This window comes from Tachypleus tridentatus, chromosome 5 (assembly GCF_004210375.1).
Source record: "Tachypleus tridentatus isolate NWPU-2018 chromosome 5, ASM421037v1, whole genome shotgun sequence".
In the NCBI taxonomy this organism is placed as follows: Eukaryota; Metazoa; Arthropoda; class Merostomata; order Xiphosura; family Limulidae; genus Tachypleus; species Tachypleus tridentatus.
Window position 1 is genome coordinate 57140722 of NC_134829.1, and position 22586 is coordinate 57163307.

The 22586-nt window shown below is 34.1% G+C and overlaps 1 protein-coding gene across 1 annotated transcript in view; it reads right to left on the bottom strand.

Moving 5' to 3' along the window:
* Positions 1-890: 890 nt before the first annotated feature.
* The window catches only part of LOC143251222 (uncharacterized), an 83093-nt gene continuing 61397 nt past the window's right edge, over positions 891-22586 (bottom strand). Inside the window, exons 3-4 of the mRNA XM_076502667.1 lie at positions 11722-11857; positions 891-1434 (exon numbers count right to left, since the gene is read on the bottom strand). Coding sequence (XP_076358782.1) covers positions 1292-1434; positions 11722-11857 — 279 coding nt within the window. The 3' untranslated portion in view covers positions 891-1291. The remainder of the gene's footprint in view (positions 1435-11721; positions 11858-22586) is intronic.

Consider the following 22586-nt stretch of genomic DNA (forward strand, 5'->3'; position numbering starts at 1 on the left):
AGGTACTGTGTTTTATAATTCTACATGTAGACATTTAGGTACTGTGTTTTATAATTCTACAGGTATACATTTAGGTACTGTGTTTTATAATTCTACATGTAGACATATAGGTACTGTTTTATAATTCTACATGTAGACATTTAGGTACTGTGTTTTATAATTCTACATGTAGACATTTAGGTACTGTGTTTTATAATTCTACATGTAGACATTTAGGTACTGTGTTTTATAATTCTACATGTAGACATTTAGGTACTGTGTTTTATAATTCTACATGTAGACATTTAGGTACTGTGTTTTATAATTCTACAGGTATACATTTAGGTACTGTGGTTTGAAATTCATTGAATAAGAAGGGTTTTTTTAAGTTTTGCAGGTATGTAGTTAGGATCTGTGGTCCAAGATTCTACCTTTATAGTTACTAAATAAGAAACTGAATATTGAACTTTAAATTATTAGCACTCGCCAGAGATAATAACTCGTGTTAAAGATTGGAGTATCTGAGCTCGATAGTTTTACTTCACTGCTTTTGTTTGAATGTAATTATTTAGCAATAGAAGTGAGTGCAGAGGGAGTAAGACATCACGGGAATATCTTGCGAAGTTTTTTTTTGTTTTTCCTATTACTACAAACTAAATAAAAATATGAAAGTAAATAACGCCTATTTCCCTAGAGTTCGAACCCTGATCTTCTGTGAAGCGTGCAAGTCGGTGAACCGGATAAAAGAACATGGGTAATGATTATTCAGTAGATCAATGTCCATGAAATACACAAAATCGATTTCAAAGCTGGCATGTTTCCCTTTTGTGTTCCAGTTTCCAATGTGGTTTCAATTGTAAGCTTTTATACAAATATATCATGTGAGAAAGTTCACTAAATACACGAAAACAGAACAAGTTTTCATAATGATTTAATTCTTAAACAAACATCCTAAACTTACAATCGATAAAGAAGTTATACAGCAAGAAACACGTAAGCCTTTCATTCACTCGTCGGTTTAAAGAGCATTATTTCTGGCATTTCAATTTCAACTTAAAATGAAAATCCAACATAGATTTTATTCGTCTCTTACGTTTGTTGTTCATTTTTTTTCAGCTTCTCTCTTGGATTCCGGTGAAATGAACAACTAACTATCTGCTTTGGCCTCATGAGTCCTTTAAGAATGTGAGCCACGCATTCATAAACATCCACACGGATAAATAAATCAATTGGTATTTTTCAAGCATTATAAATCCATGTGATAACACAGAGTCCACAAACTCTTACTTCTTAGGGACTGGATGATAGTGACTTAGGAAACACAACAGCTCTTGAGATACCAAGGAGAAGAAGTCAGCAGAACACACACGTTTCGTAGTTCTAACAACTGCCACATGATGGACAACAAGAAGAGCGTGGCACTGGATTGTCGTTTGCCACTCGCTCGAGAGTTTGCTATGTATATAAAAGAAAAGATCAAAAGTGAAATATTTATTAAGTATTATTGGAAAAACCACAATAAAACAAAATAAAAATTACCCCAAACTAATTTATTTTATACACAAAAGAATACTTAAGTGTACTCTAAACCATATGTGCTCTGAACCAATGGCTGCTAATTCAACTCGTATTTGGCAGCAAATATGTATGTAGTTTTGATTTAAGTTTCAATGAATGTATACAAAACAAGATATTTTTATATATTTTGCTTCTCTGTATACTCTGTGGTAGCAAAACAAACTTTTGATTTTATGTGTTCGAAGTTATTTTGTGAATTCGATAACATATCTTTATGGATTAAAGATCGGTATGTATTATCTCCGTCTTCATCAGGAGAAGAATCAGTTCTGTTGCTTACATCAGTATGTATTATCTTCATCAGGATAAGGATCAGTTCTGTTACTTACATCAGTATGTATTATCTTCATCAGGATAAAGATCAGTTCTGTTACTTACATCAGTATGTATTATCTTCATCAGGATAAGTATCAGTTCTGTTGCTTACATCAGTATGTATTATCTTCATCAGGATAAAGATCAGTTCTGTTACTTACATCAGTATGTATTATCTTCATCAGGATAAGTATCAGTTCTGTTGCTTTCATCGGAATGTATTATCTTCATCAGGATAAGGATCAGTTCTGTACTTACATCAGTATGTATTATCTTCATCAGGATAAGTATCAGTTCTGTTACTTACATCAGTATGTATTATTTTCATCAGGATAAGTATCAGTTCTGTTACTTACATCAGTATGTATTATCTTCATCAGGATAAGTATCAGTTCTGTTACTTACATCAGTATGTATTATCTTCATCAGGATAAGTATCAGTTCCGTAACTTACGTAAGTATGTATTATCTTCATCAGGATGAGTATCAGTTCCGTTACTTACGTAAGTATGTATTATCTTCATCAGGATAAGCATCAGTTCTGTTACTTACATCAGTATGTATTATCTTCATCAGGATAAGTATCAGTTCTGTTACTTACATCAGTATGTATTATCTTCATCAGGATAAGGATCAGTTCTGTTACTTACATCAGTATGTATTATCTTCATCAGGATAAGGATCAGTTCTGTTACTTACATCAGTATGTATTATCTTCATCAGGATAAGGATCAGTTCTGTTACTTACATCAGTATGTATTATCTTCATCTTCATCAGAAAGAAAATTTAATTCTATGTGTTATGAGATATGTAATTAGATTCAGAGGTAAACGGTGGCCATTTCGGTTTTCTACTTTTGTGGGTGAAGAAACAACTGGCAGACAAGAGAAACGTTTCGATTCCGCATCCTAAAATTGACCAAATTCAATTATTTGCCATAAATTAACCACAAATGTTTGATTCGTCTTTTGAAGTATCTTTTTGCTTTTGGAAAAAATGAACCAGACATGATGGTTTGATAAATCTATATTGACAAGTTATAGTATGGTAACAATGATACATATATAGACAGACTTAAAACCACAAGAAAGGTTTTGAAATACTTATATAGCAACAATAAAATACGTTTTGACATTATTTCAATAATGTAAGTAGAAAAATCACATCATGTCAACTAAGGCTGTTAACTGTTGAAGTTTTACTAGCCTTAGGTTTACTGCCCTTATACCATTCACTTTGTCATCAATGAAGACTAAAAATATCACTTGATGACTTGTCATAATGCATAATACTATAATCTAGTATCCTCTATATTACACTGCAGAGTAAGAAAGACCTCAAGAGTTTTGTTTACAAAAATACTAAGGAAGAAATCCCGGAAAAGATGTTACGTTTAAATAAGCAATTAGAAGAAAGCATGTTTTTGTGTTTGTTTCAGATATTAAAGGAAAGGAAGCTTGTCTGAATCACCCACCGCCAACACTTTTGGCACTATAATCAAGTTTGTATATTTTACCATCACTCATATCTTACTTACGGACCATAGTGCGAAGAACTGATTAAATGGAAGGAAGCTAGTCTAAATCACCCACCGCCAACTCTTGGGTTACTCTAATCCAATTTGCATACTCATAACGTACCAAAGATAAAAGTGCGAAGTGCTGTATTTTGGCAAGGGACGTGATCCGTACGCTCATTAATACATAGTTTAGCGAGCTGATCATTTGGCGATGTCAGGGCAAGATAAGTCAGATACTTCAAGTTAAAATGAGTATTTATTGAAACAATCCCGAGCTAATTAATATTTCGATTAAAACTATAGCTGCTCTGGTGGTATTAATCGAAATGAAAAAAGCCAGATGTTGTAACCTTAAAGTTATAGAAAAAACAACATCAGTGTTATTAATATTATGAACAGCACTGTCATCTGTGATATTTTTGTTGACGAACTTGGAAAAGAAATCAGATTTTATACAAATTTATAGAATAAAAACGTGATTAAAATATTCATGTGTCGAATGAGAGCTCGGTTTTGATCTGAGGTGTACATTTCATGTTCAGTAATTACAATAAATTTCATCAAGAAGTCTAATATTGAGCACCAAGCCACCTACAAATGTGTATATTAAACACCAAACCACCTACAAACGTGTATACTAAACACCAAATCACATATAAACGTGTATACTAAACACCAAACCACCTACAAACGTGTATACTAAACACCAAACCACCTACAAGCGTGTATACTAAACACCAAACCACCTACAAACGTGTATACTAAACACCAAATCACATATAAACGTGTATACTAAACACCAAACCACCTACAAGCGTGTATACTAAACACCAAACCACCTACAAGCGTGTATACTAAACACCAAATCACATATAAACGTGTATACTAAACACCAAACCACCTACAAGCGTGTATACTAAACACCAAACCACCTACAAACGTGTATACTAAACACCAAACCACCTACAAGCGTGTATACTAAACACCAAACCACCTACAAACGTGTATACTAAACACTAAATCACATATAAACGTGTATACTAAACACCAAACCACCTGCAAGCGTGTATACTAAACACCAAACCACCTACAAGCGTGTATACTAAACACCAAACCATCTACAAACGTGTGAAGTAAGCTTACAAATGGATTAAACAACAAATCACCTACAACTTGTAATATTAAACGCCCACCCACCAAAAACTAGTAGACTAAACACTAAACCACCTACAAGTTTCTATTATAAAACATCAAACCACATATAAGCTTGTAATATTAAAAATCAAAAAACTCCTAATTTGTAGATGAAACGTCAAACCACCTAAGAAAGCTTATAGTGAAAGACATCAAACCACCTAAAAAAGCTTATAGTGAAAGACATCAAACCATGCTTTAAACCTATTATAAATTTGGAACACTTAATATCAAACCATCTACAGACTTGTCAAAACATCTACAAACTTGTTTGTTTGTTTAGAATTTCGCTCAAAGCTACTCGAGGGATATCTGCGTTAGACGTCCATAATTTAGCAGTGTAAGACCAGAGGGAAGGCAGCTAGTCATCAACGCCCACCGCCAACTCTTGGGCTACTCATTTACCAACGAACAGTGGGATTGACCATCACATTATAACGCCTCCATGGCTTGGAGGGCGAACATGTTTGGTGCGACCGGGATTCGAACCCGCGACCCTCGGATTACGAGTCGAATGCCTTAACACGCTTGACCATGCCGGGCCACTACAAACTTGTAGATCAAACATCAAACAATATTATAGCACTAAACATCAAATTACTTTAAAAATAGCTTTGAACAAAAACAAATCGATGCTTCTACAAGTTATTAGAAGCCAGTAACTTAACTGTAAGAGTAACAGTTGATTAGTTGGTATTTAAAATTCCAGGAATTTCTTTTCTGAAATAAATATAATTTAAAAATAAGAATTATTTGTTTTAATTATTTTCAGTTTTTGTTTTTCAACTACTTTTTATCTCACAATTTGTGGCGCGTATCTCTTCATGATTTCAAAGAAGACCGACCCAGACCTTCATAGTATTGACTCAACGAATCCAGTGAGTCAAAAATATTGCTGGTGGTTTGTAATAATGTTATTAACAGTCAAGAAGTCATAAAACTTCATTTCTTGCTTTATTGGCATGGTTTCCTGTAAACTGGACCACTGCGTTTTCAAATCTGCACAGCGTAACAAAATCATTACGTTTCTAGCGAAACTTCGCTAACATTTCTAGGCTTGCGTGCGCGTTAGCGGTTTTCGATAACCAATATTCAGGCAGAAAATGCCATTAAATCTTAATTTTAAATCAATATTTATTTAGATGAACTATATATATATTTAAAACAAGGTGTGCGTTGAGCTAGTTTCAGGTAATAAAACACGCAAGTCTTTAAAGTTTTAATAACATTCAATAAAAGAGTTTATATCTCTGAAAATAATTTCTGATGAAAGTAATATATAATAATGTATCAGTTTTGTAAAATGTCACGGTAAGACTTTTAATTAGTAGTTTTATAATATATTTTTTATGTTAATAAAGGCATTTTATAAACGTAATGTAATAGGCAGTAGCTATTCATTATAAGTTTGTTTATTTGTTTTTTTAAATTTAGTGCAAAGCTACACAAAAATTATCTGCGCTATCCGTCTTTACTTCAGCGTTGCAAGACTAGAGGGAAAGCAGCTAGTCGTTACCACCCACCATCAACTCTTGGGCTATTCTTTTACCAATGAATAGCGTGCTTAACCGTCACATCATAACATCCCAACGGCTGCAAGAGCGAACATCTTTAGTGTGACAGGGATTCGTACCGACAACCCTCAAATTACGATTCGAGCGCCCTAACCACTTAACTATGCCGTCCACTGTAAGAATAAATGTCTTGTGATAAAGTCGATCACCCACTGCCGGAGTCCTCGCATGACCAGGTTAATCACTCGACTCGCAATCTGAGGGTCGCAGGTTCGAATCCTCGTCATCCCAAACATGCTCATCCTTTCAGCTGTGGGAGCGTTATAAAGTTACGGGTTAATCCCACTATTCGTTGGTAAAAGAGTAGCCCAAGATTTGGCGTGAGTGGTGATGACTAGCTGCCTTCCCTGTAGTCTTACGTTGAGTTAAAATAGGGACTGCTAACGCAGATATCTCTTGTGTATCTTTGTTCGAAATTAAAAAAAAACAACAAAGAAATTCTTTGCCAGTGTTTAGGTGTTAATGTTGAGGGCTTATACTGCAAAAATATGGGATTCGATCTCTTATATGGGAACAACACTTGTAGCTCCTTGTTTGATATACAGCGTGCTTCTTTACGTGGGTGTTTGTCACCTTCTTTACCGCTAGATGGTGCACCCGTCTCTTGTACGGAAGTTATGTAAATTTAGGGTTAATAAAAGTTTATCTTAGGTCATGAAAATTTGCTTCGCTTATATGTTATTGTGAAAAAGATAAAGTACATCAAACTGCAAAACACAAAATATGAAACTGCAAATTTGAATTATCTTTCATGGACTCAACAAACCTTCATGATAAATTTGGTGAAGATCCATCATGGGCGAAGTAGTAGTGGTAAAAAACGCCCATAAAAACTGTAAAATACAAAATTGAAAATTTGTACTTATTTTCTTATGAGCCCATTGTATCTCCATATCAAATTTAGTAACGTTCCGCTTAGATATGGTAAAGTAGAAAGTAGAAATGCACATAAAAACTGTAAAAATATAGGTATTTCCACGTGGATCCTTTAAACCACCATATCAAAATTGATGAAGATTCATCCATACCCTGAGAAGTAGTTACGTGGACATACAACAGAGAGTACTATTATATTAATATAGATAAAGAGTGAGGTTGACATACAACAGAGAGTACTATTATATTAACATAGATAAATAGTGAGGTGGCCATACAACAGAGAGTACAATTATATTAACATAGATAAAGAGTGAGGTGGACATACAACAGAGAGTACTATTATATTAATATAGATAAATAGTGAGGTGGACACACAACAGACAATACTATTATATTAACATAGATAAATAGTGAGGTGGACATACAACAGAGAGTACTATTATATTAATATAGATACAGGAAATAACAAATATCATAATAACGTGCGAACAGAATGTAAATGTGATTTGTGACAAAGTTTGAAAATGTTTTATTAGTATGGAAGAAGTCTAAATGATATGGGGTAAGTTTGGAAGACATTTCTATCATATTAAGAACGTTTTGAAAAAGTTCCAGTAATATAGAGTAAAACAATTCTTAAATACAGTTTGTTCTTTATTTGAAACTGAAGCATGATTTTATATAGAACGTTGGCAAATACATAAAGAGACTATAGTTCAAACTTACAAGGTAATCTTCTGGATATAATGGACTGGAAATGGACAGTTTTTAAATGAACGTTGGTATCGATTACTTAACGTACGTAATTTCAAACCACGTACTTGAAAACGTTTTTTTCTTCATTTGTTAATATCAACTACTTGGGCCTAAAGACATAAACAAGTCAATATAATACGACCCGCACCATCGAAATGGTCAATTTATACAAAAAAAAATAAACCACGCGTGGTGCATTTTGTGACCTGACTATTGTGTGTTCGTGTAGAATTAGAATCTCTCTGTTAGTAGAAACCCAATATTAAAAGGCTGGCATTTTACAAGTTATGGCTTCGATACGCCTTTTGTCTTTGGTTAATAATAAGTTAGTGAAAAGATACATTTTAACGACAGTTAAGTGAAACAGCAGGTTTATTGTATGGACTAAATTATTATATTTTTTCAGATGAGGAATATGTATTTTGTGAGAATCTTCTGTCCGAACCTAAATATGTGGATGTTTGAAAAGAATTGTCACAATGATACATACAGTTCTTACGTACACATTAAATAGACGGTTGACCATTCAGTCCTTGTGTATGCATTCCTTGGCTGGAAGAATGTTTGACCTCTTTAATTTTTAATGGATGAGAATAAGACATAAAATGGCTTACATTACACAGACCAATATCAAAATTACCTCTTGTCGAGGCCGTTCTATTCTTAAATACTTGTTTTTTAACATAATGTTTTTAATACAGTGCTGAGTTTTAGCGAATGTATAATTCAGTATGTGTGGTTTTTCTGTGGATGTCTAGTGATCTTGAGGTTAATAAACGCTATTTGGTCAGTTTTTTTCCTGTTCACAGGTGAACTGAAGAGTTTAGACGTAAAGAATTAACGTGGTTGAAAATACTAAGTGTGTGTTCTGTAGATGTTTTTGTTTGTTCGTTTTTGAATGTCGCTACTCGAGAGCTATCTGCGCCAGCCGTCCCTAATTTAGCAGTGTAAGACTAGAGGAAAGGCAGCTAGTCATCACCACCCATCGCCAACTCTTGGGCTACTCTATTACCAACGAACAGTGGGATTGACCGTCATATTATAACGCCCCCACGACGAGCATGTTTGGTGCGACCGGGATTTGAACCTGCGACCGTCGGATTACGAGTCGAACGCCTTAAGACACTTGACCATTCCGGGCCTTATGATTATTATATAACATCTGACCATGCCGGGCCTTATGATTATAATATGACATCTGACCATGCCGGGCCTTATGATTATAATATAACATCTGACCATGCCGGGCCTTATGATTATAATATAACATCTGACCATGCCGGGCCTTATGATTATTATATAACATCAGTTAACAAGTGAAATCAAAGATTATTCATCAGTCCTGTAGATCTTAATCCAACAGTGACTTAGTACACGAAACAAAACAAAAACTTAACATATCAATAAACCAAATAAACACAGCCACAACACTATGTTCACCTGATAAAATTAACGATGAAGTAAACAAAATAAAACAACACTTCATCAACATCAACAAATTTCCTAAAAAAACCGTGAAAAAAAATTATACACACACACCTAGAACAAAAACAAATAAACAACAACGGTAAATCCCAAGATACAACAAACTACAAAACCTAATACTGCTGCATACCACATGTTCCTGACATCAGTGAAAAAATAACCAATATTTGGGAAAACTTAAAACAAAACACAACATTCCAGTAAACACCAAATTTATTCAAAAACCACGTACAAAACTGAAGTCCATACTATGTAAAAACTAGACTGACAAACACAACACCAACATAATTTATAAAATACAATACAACAACTGCCGCGACTTCTATATTGGGAAACAAGCAGGAAAATAGAAAATAGATTGAAAGAACACAAAAAACACCTTCACACGTTTTTGAACACTGCATATCAAATAAACACAACATAACCATAGAAAACACCCCGATACTAAATAGGGAAACAAATATAAACAAACGCGAAATCAAAGAAGCCTTACTTATACAGCAACTAAAACCAAAATTAAACCAATATAAAGGACGACCTTTATACCTATAGTAATTAATAATCTAACATACACCTGCAACGCCCTCTACAATACTTTACCCGTTTATACTTTCGTCCTTTAGACGTGCGCCCGGCAACGGTCAGTTGCAAACACTTTCTTTGTTAACCTAAAGATGACCTAGGAAGTTCGTAACGTTGTTCTCCCCTTATCAATAATAGTGTTAATATCCATGCCAGCCGTTCTGAGACACATTTTTATTTCAAGTGGGTTTCTGGTCATCAAGAACTACTTAACCACACTTGTATTTTATAATACATTTCAATAGAAAAACAAAAACTAAATATCTGCCTCGTAAAAGTCACATTCTGCTAATTTCAACCCTCATTAGTTTAATTTTATATTTAGTTCACGTTTTGTGTTTACTCTTAGTTTTATATTTAGTTTACGTTTTCTACTTACTATTAGTTTTATATTTAGTTCACGTTTTGAACTTACTCTTAGTTTTATATTTAGTTTACGGTTTGTACTTACTCTTAGTTTTATATTTAGTTTTAGTTTTTTGCTTACTCTTAGTTTTATATTTAGTTTACGGTTTGTACTTACTCTTAGTTTTATATTTAGTTTTAGTTTTTTGCTTACTCTTAGTTTTATATTTAGTTTTAGTTTTTTGCTTACTCTTAGTTTTATATTTAGTTTACGGTTTGTACTTACTCTTAGTTTTATATTTAGTTTTAGTTTTGTACTTACTCTTAGTTTTATATTTAGGTTTAGTAATACTTGGTCTTAGTTTAATATTTAGTTTTAATTTTTTACGTTCTCTTAGTTTTATATTTACTTGAGAAATTATTAAACTATTAAATATTTCATCTGGTGTATTTGGGGATACATATCTAAATCATAACCTCTTTTGAGTAATACAAATATTTTATAGTTACAAATTAACCATGAAACTTGATTATAATTATCTATACTAATTTCAGTGATTCTAAGCTAGAACCAAGGGTGAACATAAAATATTACAAACTAAAATGTCTTCATGGTTAATACCACTTTAGTCTTTACTGTTTGTAAGCATTCAGACTTTTACATATCGCAAAAAATTCAAAATGTGTTTAGTCGGTCTTGTAAATGTATCTATTCTATTGTGTTGTCTTCCTAACTTGTAAATCTATTTATTCTTTGAGGTTGTCTTACCAACTTGCATATCCAGTTACCCTTTTGTGATGTCTTTCTAACTTGCATATCTAGTTATCCTGTTGTAATGTCTTCCTAGCTTATAAATCCAGTTATTTTTTTTGGTTGTCTTACTAAGTTGCATATCTAGTTACCCTGTTGTGATGTTTTCCTAACTTGCAAATCTAGTTACCCTGCTGTGATGTCTTTCTGATTTGTAAATCTAGTTCTTCTGTTGGGTTGTCTTTCTGATTTGTAAATCTGGTTATTATGTTGGCTTGTCTTTCTAATTTGTAAAACTAATTATTCTGTTGGTTTGTCTTTCTGATTTGTAAATCCAGTTATTCTGTTGGTTTGTCTTTCTGATTTGTAAATCTAGTTATTCTGTTGGCTTCTCTTTCTAATTTGTAAAACTAGTTATTCTGTTGGTTTGTCTTTCTGATTTGTGAAACTAGTTATTCTGTTGGTTTGTCTTTCTTTGTATTTTCAAATATTCTGGCGAAATGCAAACCACAAACTGGAAAACAAACTAAGAAGTTAATCAGTTACTCCCTGAAAGAAGAGTGGTTTATTCTGAAAAATCGAATCAAATGATTGTTGTTAATCTAGTACATTGTTTGTTAGTATTGTATATTCTGCATTATATCAGTTATTCCTTCATCTTTATTTTGTGACAGAAAGTAGCACAGAATACGACTTTAGGGCTACTCGTTCAACTCATATTACGCTAATGGAGTATCAGATATTACATATATTATTATCTTACCTTTCACTATCATATATTTTTGCGCTGACACTGTCTGAAATGACGGAGCATCGGCTGAAACTTCACAACGAAAAAGTCCATCTGTTGATGGATTTACTCCACGCATAAATACCGCACGCTCATCGGAAAGACTGACCTGTTTAAAAATGATCCAGATAAGTTGTATTGATTCCACCGTTTGTCTCGTGTCTAGGCTACTTTTCAATTTCTACAAATATATTGCAATATTATACGTTTTTATAAGACTGTATTTTCTTTGAACCATTGTTCATTGAGAAAAAAAAATCACACCAGCATATCTTTGAGTCCTTACGTTCGAATGTGCAACTAATTTTGTATTTAAAAAGTTTTATCTGAACTATGCCACATTAAAACATGGTTCTGGAGATATTACCGAATCTGTTAGCAAACAATAGACGCGTATATAGATGAAAATATTATCGTTCTGCGCTCTTTCACGTAAGAGAAGTGTGGCCTGCGCAGTGAACAAACAAGCAAGCAAACAAAAATAGAGATTTTTACTTTTTTTACATGTAGACGATCAATCTGCAGTGTTACAATGATGCTATAAAGATGTAATACAATATATATAATGAACCTGCAGTGATTTTAATGTTTGGAAAGATATAATGATATCCTTTGTATCTAATATAATTATTGGATTAATAAATTAATTATAATTTAAAAAAAGGAAAACTAAACATAAAGTAGATTGACCCTAAGGCTATAGTATTATTCTGAATATTAAAAAAGGTACATGTAAAGGGGAACAGGTCTCCACTGAGAACCTTTGACATGTTATCTGTGTTACATTTTCACAGATTAAGCTCGAACGAAACTGCCATCTCGCAGGTTTCTTTGACTTATTTGAAAGAGATGATTTGGTTACTTAATCAATAGGGTAGGTTAAAGATTATTGTTATAACAGGTTAACTCTAAATTAGTTTAGTTTCCCATTTCACTCGATAAGAACACGTGTGATGACCCTGTCATGTTGCTAATTAACAATTAATTAATCCATAATTAAACTTGTCTTCTACAGAAGTTATCGGTATCGAACCAGCTTTTGTTTTCAACAATTATGTATCATCAGTATTCTACTTGTTTGTCACAACTAGCTCCTTCCTCTTGGTTCTGTATCAGTTTACCTTACCACAAATTACTTGTGTAGAGATTTTAAATTGATGTTCAAAGTATGTACAATATTTTTTCAGACAGATATCAACGTTGTACAAACAATGTTATTTTATATAGAATGGAGTAACGTTTTGAATTTTTTAAAAAAAGTGTACACCTTTTTCCGTGCGAAAACTTAGCATGATCTTCGTGGGATATAAAAACATTATTTAGTCTCGAAAATGAAACAAGTTGGGTTTGTATTTCACGCAAAACTACTCGAGGACTATCTGCGCTAGCCGTCCCTAATTTAGCAGTGTAAGACTAGAAGGAAGGCAGCTAGTCATCACTACACACCGCCCACCACCGCCAAGTATAGTAACACCATCACCACCCATTGACCGTAACATTATAACGCTACCACGGCTGAAAGGGCAGGCATGTTTGAGGTGACAGGGATTCGAACCCGCGTCCTTCGGATTACGAGTCGAGTGCCTTAGCCACCTGACCATGCCGGGACAATGTAACAAGTAGAGAAGCCATTATAAAATGTTTTTACAATCACTAGTTTGTTTCTATTAATTTTAGTACTATATTATGCAAGGCTGCAGTGAAATTGGCCACAGGCTTCCTTTCACGGCTCTTTGTTCTTTAATTTATGCAAATATAATAATTAGCTTTTTCACAAAATTTACATTTTTTATTTCAATATTCAAACCTAAACCTCCTGAAGAGAAAAGCTATTTAAGTAAAGTATAGAAATGTTTGAACCACAGCTGAGATGATTGTTTACCTGTTCGAGGCGTGTTGGTCGCCATATCTAAACTTTTAAACCAAGAGGTCAAGGTAAGAGTCCCGTTCCAACGAAAACAACCTGTTGATCACAGTAAGAGACCATAGATCTTTTATAATAATATTATCCAAATTCAACTGTTCGATTAGATAACTCAACTGTTGGTGGTTGGTGCTGTTGATTATTTGTTTTCTTTCTAATCAACCACTTCAAAATTAAGGACTGCTATTTGTATACAGTTTTACGCAGCTTTGGGGAAAAATCTGACGTAATTATGATTCATTTTAGTCACATGTCGATCCAACAAAATGAGAAACAAAATGTGCTTAACGAATGTGTTGCTGCGTTTCCTTATAGCAATAAGTTACCTGCTGTGGTGTTAACAGAAGGAAATCGAACCCCTGATTTTAGCGTTGTAAGTCTCAAGACTTACCGCTGTCCTGGGATAGCAAGAGAATAGCAAGTAATGTCACTATATTAACACTTCACAACAAGAGAATAGCTAATAATGTTAGTATAGTTACACCTCACGACCAGAGAATAGCTAGTAATGTAAGTACATTAACACATCACGACGAGAAAATAGTTAGTAAGGTTAGTATAGTAACGCCTCACGACGAAAGAATAGCCAGTAATATCAGTCTAGTAACACCTCACAACATCAGAATAGCAGGTTATTTTAGTATAGCAACAATTCACGACGAGAAAATAGCTAGTAATGTCAGTACTGTAACACCTCACTACGAGATAATAGTTAGTAATGTCAGTTTAGTAACACCTCACAACAAGAGAATAGCTAGTAATGACAGTTTAGTAACACCTCACGACGAGAGAATAGCTAGTAATGTTAGTATAGTAACACCTCACGACGAGAAAATAGCTTGTAATGTTAGTAGAGTAACACCTCACAACGAAAGAATAGCCAGTAATGTCAGTATAGTAACACCTGAATACGAGAGAAAAATTATTAATGTTTGTATTCTAACACCTCACGACGAGAGAATAGCATGTAATGTCACTACTGTAACACATCAAGACGAGAGAAGAGCCAGTAATGTCCCTATAGCAACACTTCACGACGAAAGAATAGGTAGTAATGTTAGTATTGTAACACCTCACAACGAGAGAATAGCTAAAAATGTCACTATAGTAACAGCTCACGACGAGAGAAATCTGGTAATGCTAGTATAGTAACACCTCAAGACAAGAGAATAGCTTGTGATGTCACAATAGAAACACCTTACGACAAAAGAATAGATAGTTATGTTGGTATAGTATAATCTCACTTCAAGAGAACAGCTTGTAATGTCAGTATAGTAACACCTCACGACGAGAGAAGAGCTAGTAATATCAGTATAGTAACACCTCACGACATGAGAATAGCTAGTAATGTTAGCAGAGAAAGACCTCACTACGAGAGAATACCCAGTAATGTCAGTCTAGTAACACCTCACAACTTAAGAAAAGCTGGTAATGTTAGTATAGTAACACTTCACGACGAGAGAATAGCTAGTAATGTCACTATATTATTACTTCACTACAAGAGAATAGCTAGTAATGTTTGTATAGAAACTCCTGACGACGAAAAAATAGTTAGGAATGTTAATATAGTAACACCTCACAACAAGAGAATAGCTAGTAATATCAGAATAGTAACACCTCACGACGAGAGAATAGCTGGTTATGTTAGTATAGTAACACTTCATGACCCGAGAATAGCCAGTAATATCAATATAGTAACACCTCAGGTTGAGAGAATAGCTTAAAATGTTAGTATGATAATACTTCACGACGAGAGAATACCTAGTAATATCAGTATAGTAACATATCACGAGGAGAAAATAGCTGGTTATATTTGTATCGTCACATTTCACGACGAGAGAATAGACAGTAATGTCAGTATAGTAACACCTCGGGACGAGAAAATTGTTTTTAATGTAAGTATAGTAACACATCACAACAAGAGAACAGCTGGTAATGTCAGTCTAGTAACACCTCACAACTTAAGAAAAGCTGGTAATGTCTGTATAGTAACACATCACAACGAAAGAAGAGCTAGTAAGGTTAGTATAGTAACACGCCACTACGAGAGAATAGCTAGTAATGTTGGTATGGTAATACTTCACGACGAGAGAATATCTAGTAATATTAATATAGTAACACCTCACAACAAAAGAATAACTAGTAGTGTTAGTATAGCAACACATCACGATGAAAAAATAGCTAGTTATATTTGTATAGTCACATTTCAAGACGAGAGAATAGCTTGTAATGTCAGTATAGTAACATCTTAAGATGAGAGAATAGCTAGTAATGTCACTATATTAACAATTAACAACGAGAAAATAGCTTCTTATATTAGTATAGTAACACTTCATGACCAGAGAATAGCCAGTAATATCAATATAGTAACACCTCAGCACGAGAGAATAGCTTGTAATGTTGGTATGGTAATACTTCACGACGAGAGAATAGCCATTAATGTCAGTCTAGTAACACCTCACAACTTCAGAAAAGCTGGTAATGTTAGAATAGTAACACTTCACTACGAGAGAATAGCTAGTAATAATTGTAAAGAAACACCTGACGACGAGAAAACAGTTAGAAATGTTAATATAGAGAATAGCTAGTAATGTCAGTATTGTAACACCTCACGACATGAGAATAGATAGTGATGTCAGTATAGAAATACCTCACAACGAGAGAATAGCTGGTAATGTCAGTATAGTAACACCTTACGACGAAAGAATATATAGTAATGTGGGTATAGTATAATCTGACAACAAGAGAATAGCTGGTAATGTCAGTATAGTAACACCTCACGACGATAGAACAGCTAGTAATGTTAATATGTTATCACCTTACGACGAGAGAATAGCTGGTAATGTTAGTAGAGTAACACTTCATGATCAGAGAATGGCCAGTAATATCAATATAGTAACACCTCAGGACGAGAGAATAGCTTGTAATGTTAGTATGGTAATATTTCACGACGAGAGAATAGCGAGTAATATCAGTATAGTAACACATTACGAGCTGAAAATAGTGAGTTATATTTGTATAGTCATATTTCTCGACGAGAAAATAGACAGTAATGTCAGTATAGTAACACCTCGGGACCAGAAAATAGCTTGTAATGTCAGTATAGTAATATTTCACGACGAGAGAATAGCTGGTAATGTCACTATAGTAACACCTTATAACGAGAGAATAGCTAGTAATGTTGGTATAGTAAGAAGTCACTACGAGAGAATAGCTAGTAATGTCAGTATTGTAACACCTCACGATGAGACAATAGATACTAATGTCAGTATAGTAACACCTCACGACAAGAGAATGCTAGTGATGTCAGTATAGAAATATCTCACAACGAGAGAATAGCTAGTAATGTCAGTATAGTAACACCTTACGACGATATAATAGCTAGTAAGGATAATATAGTAACACCTTACAACAAGAGAATAACTAGTAATGTTGGTATAGTAACACCTCACGACGAGAGAATAGCTAGTAATGTCAGTCTAGTAATACCTCATAACTTCAGAAAAACTGGTAATGTTAGTATAGTAACACTTCACAACGAGAGAATAGCTAGTATTGTCACTATATTAACACTTCACGACGAGAGAATAGCTAGTAATGTTTGTATAAAAACACCTGACGACGAGAGAATAGTTAGAAATGTTAGTATAGTAACACCTCACAACAAGAGAATATCTAATGAAGTCAATAAAGTAACACCTCACGACGAGAGAATTGCTAGTAATGTCAGTATAGTAACACTTCACGACGATATAATAGCTATTAATGTTAATATAGTAACACCTCACAACTAAAGAATAACTAGTAATGTTGGTATAGTAACACCTCACAACGAGAGAATAGCTAGTAATGTCAGTATAGTAACACCTCACAACGAGAGAATAGCTAGTAATGTCAGTATAGTAACACCTCATAAAGAGACAATAACTAGTAATGTCAGTTTAGTGACACTTCACGAAGAGAGAATAGCTACTAATGTTAGTATAGTAACACCTCACTACAAGAGAATAGTTTGTAATGTAAGTATTGTAACACCTCACAAATAGAGAAGAGCTAGTAATGTCAGTATAGTAACATTTCACGACGAGAGAATAACTAGTGTTTAGTATTATAACACCTCACGACGATAGAATATCTATAAATGTCAGTATAGTAACACCTCACCACGAGAGAAGAGCCAGTAATGTCACTACAGTAAGACTTCACGACGAGAGAATAGCTAGTAATATCAGTATAGTAACACCTCAGTACGAAACAATAGCTATTGATGTTACTATAGTAACACCTCACGACTAGAGAATAGCTAGTAATGTCAGTATAGTGAAACCTTACGTCAAAAGAATAGATATGTTGGTATAGTATAATCTCAGAACAAGAGAATATCTGGTAATATCAATATAGTATCACCTCACGACGAGAGAATAGATAGTAATGTGACTATAGTAATACGTGGCCACGAGAGAATAGCTTGTAATGTTACTATAGTAACCCTTTACGACGAGAGAATAGCTATTAATGTTAGTAAGTAATACCTCATAGCGAGTGAATAGTTAGTAATGTCAGTATAGTAAAACTTCACGACGAGAAAATTGCTAGTAATGTTAGTATAGAAAGACCTCACAACGAGAGAATAGCCAGTAATGTCAGTATTGTAACACCTCACGACATGAGAATAGATAGTGATGTCAGTATAGAAATACCTCACAACGAGAGAATAGCTGGTAATGTCAGTATAGTAACACTTCACGGCGAAAGAATAGCTGGTAATGTCAGTATAGTAACACCTTACAACGAAAGAATATATAGTAATGTGGGTATAGTATAATCTGACAACAAGAGAATAGCTGGTAATGTCAGTATAGTAACACCTCACGACGATAGAACAGCTAGTAATGTTAATATGTTATCACCTTACGACGAGAGAATAGCTGGTAATGTTAGTAGAGTAACACTTCATGACCAGAGAATAGACAGTAATGTCAGTATAGTAACACCTCGGGACCAGAAAATAGCTTGTAATGTCAGTATAGTAATATTTCACGACGAGAGAATAGCTGGTAATGTCACTATAGTAACACCTTATAACGAGAGAATAGCTAGTAATGTTGGTATAGTAAGAAGTCACTACGAGAGAATAGCTAGTAATGTCAGTATTGTAACACCTCACGATGAGACAATAGATACTAATGTCAGTATAGTAACACCTCACGACAAGAGAATGCTAGTGATGTCAGTATAGAAATATCTCACAACGAGAGAATAGCTAGTAATGTCAGTATAGTAACACCTTACGACGATATAATAGCTAGTAATGATAATATAGTAACACCTCACAACAAGAGAATAACTAGTAATGTTGGTATAGTAACATCTCACGACGAGAGAATAGCTAGTAATGTCAGTCTAGTAATACCTCATAACTTCAGAAAAACTGGTAATGTTAGTATAGTAACACTTCACAACGAGAGAATAGCTAGTATTGTCACTATATTAACACTTCACGACGAGAGAATAGCTAGTAATGTTTGTATAAAAACACCTGACGACGAGAGAATAGTTAGAAATGTTAGTATAGTAACACCTCACAACAAGAGAATATCTATTGAGGTCAATATAGTAACACCTCAAGACAAGGAAATAGCTAGTAATGTCAGTATAACAACACCTCACGACGAGAGAATTGCTAGTAATGTCAGTATAGTAACACTTCACGACGATATAATAGCTATTAATGTTAATATAGTAACACCTCACAACTAAAGAATAACTAGTAATGTTGGTATAGTAACACCTCACAACGAGAGAATAGCTAGTAATGTCAGTATAGTAACACCTCACAACGAGAGAATAGCTAGTAATGTCAGTATAGTAACACCTCATAAAGAGACAATAACTAGTAATGTCAGTTTAGTGACACTTCACGAAGAGAGAATAGCTAGTAATGTTAGTATAGTAACACCTCACTACAAGAGAATAGTTTGTAATGTAAGTATTGTAACACCTCACAAATAGAGAAGAGCTAGTAATGTCAGTATAGTAACATTTCACGACGAGAGAATAACTAGTGTTTAGTATTATAACACCTCACGACGATAGAATATCTATAAATGTCAGTATAGTAACACCTCACCACGAGAGAAGAGCCAGTAATGTCACTATAGTAAGACTTCACGACGAGAGAATAGCTAGTAATATCAGTATAGTAACACCTCAGTACGAAACAATAGCTATTGATGTTACTATAGTAACACCTCACGACTAGAGAATAGCTAGTAATGTCAGTATAGTGAAACCTTACGTCAAAAGAATAGATATGTTGGTATAGTATAATCTCAGAACAAGAGAATATCTGGTAATATCAATATAGTATCACCTCACGACGAGAGAATAGATAGTAATGTGCCTATAGTAATACGTGGCCACGAGAGAATAGCTTGTAATGTTACTATAGTAACCCTTTACGACGAGAGAATAGCTATTAATGTTAGTAAGTAATACCTCATAGCGAGTGAATAGTTAGTAATGTCAGTATAGTAAAACTTCACGACGAGAAAATATATAGTAATGTCAGTATAACAACACTTCACGACGAGAAAATTGCTAGTAATGTTAGTATAGAAAGACCTCACAACGAGAGAATAGCCAGTAATGTCAGACTAGTAACACCTCACAACTTCAGAATAGCTGGTAATGTTAGTATAGCAACACTTCACGAAGAGAAAATAGCTAGTATTGTCAGTACTATAATACCTCACTACGAGAAAATAGTTAGTTATGTCAGTTTAGTTACACCCCACAATAAGAGAATAGCTAGTAATGTCAGTTTAGTGACACCTTTCGACAAGGTAATAGCTTGTAATGTTGGTACAGTGACACTTTACGACAAGAGAATACCTAGTAATGTAAGTATAGTAACACCTCACGACGAGTGAATAGCTAGTAATGTTTGTATAGTAACAACTCACCAGAAGAGTATAGCTGGTAATGTGTGTATAGTAACACCTCACGACGAAAGAATAGCCAGTAATGTCAGTCTAGTAACACCTCACAACTTCAGAAAAGCTGGTAATGTTAGAATAGTAACACTTCACTACGAGAGAATAGCTAGTAATAATTGTAAAGAAACACCTGACGACGAAAAACAGTTAGAAATGTTAATATAATAACACCTCACGACGAGAGAATAGCTTGTAATGTTAGTATAGTAACACCTTTAAGCAAGAGAATAGCTTGTAATGTTCGTATAGTATCAAGTCACTACGAGAGAATAGCCAGTAATGTCAGTATTGTAACACCTCAAAAATAGAGAAGAGCTTGTATTGTCAGTATAGTAACACTTCACGACGAGAGAATAGATAGTAATGTTAGAGTAGTGACACCTCACACCGAGAATATAGCTAGATATGTTAGTATAGTAACACCTCACGACGAAAGATTAGCTAGTAACGTCAGTATAGTAACCTCTCACAACGCGAGAATAGCCAGTAATATCAGCATTGTAACACCTGATAACGAGAGAATAATTAGTAATGTTTGTATAGCAAAACCTCACGACGAGAGAATAGCTAGTAATGTCAGTATTGTAACACCTCACGACATGAGAATAGATAGTGATGTCAGTATAGTAACACTTCACGGCGAAAGAATAGCTGGTAATGTCAGTATAGTAACACCTTACAACGAAAGAATATATAGTAATGTGGGTATAGTATAATCTCACAACAAGAGAATAGCTGGTAATGTCAGTATAGTAACACCTCACGACGATAGAACAGCTAGTAATGTTAATATGTTATCACCTTACGACGAGAGAATAGCTGGTAATGTTAGTAGAGTAACACTTCATGACCAGAGAATGGCCAGTAATATCAATATAGTAACACCTCAGGACGAGAGAATAGCTTGTAATGTTAGTATGGTAATATTTCACGACGAGAGAATAGCGAGTAATATCAGTATAGTAACACATTACGAGCTGAAAATAGTGAGTTATATTTGTATAGTCATATTTCTCGACGAGAGAATAGACAGTAATGTCAGTATAGTAACACCTCGGGACAAGAAAATAGCTTGTAATGTCAGTATAGTAATATTTCACGGCGAGAGAATAGCTGGTAATGTCACTATAGTAACACCTTATAACGAGAGAATAGCTAGTAATGTTGGTATAGTAAGAAGTCTCTACGAGAGAATAGCTAGTAATGTCAGTATAGTAACACCTCACGACAAGAGAATGCTAGTGATGTCAGTATAGAAATATCTCACAACGAGAGAATAGCTAGTAATGTCAGTATAGTAACACCTTACGACGATATAATAGCTAGTAATGATAATATAGTAACACCTCACAACAAGAGAATAACTAGTAATGTTGGTATAGTAACATCTCACGACGAGAGAATAGCTAGTAATGTCAGTCTTGTAACACCTCACAACTTCAGAATAGCTGGTAATGTTAGTATAGCAACAATTGACGAAGAGAAAATAGCTAGTAATGTCAGTACTGTAATACCTCACTACGAGAGAATAGTTAGTTATGTCAGTTTAGTAACATCTCAGAACAAGAGAATAGCTAGTAATGTCAGTTTAGTGACACCTTTAGACAAGGTAATAGCTTGTAATGTTGGTACAGTGACACTTCACGATTAGAGAATATCTCGTAATATAAGTATAGTAACACCTCACGACGAGTGAATAGGTAGTAATGTTTGTATAGTAACACCTGAAAACGAAAGAAGAAGTAGTAAGGTGAGTATAGCAACACTTTACGACGAGAGAAGAGCTAGTAATGTCAGTATAGTAACACTTCACGAGGATATAATAGCTAGTAATGTTAATATAGTAACACCTCACAACAAGAGAAGAACTAGTAATGTTGGTATAGTAACACCTCACGACGATAGAATAGCTAGTA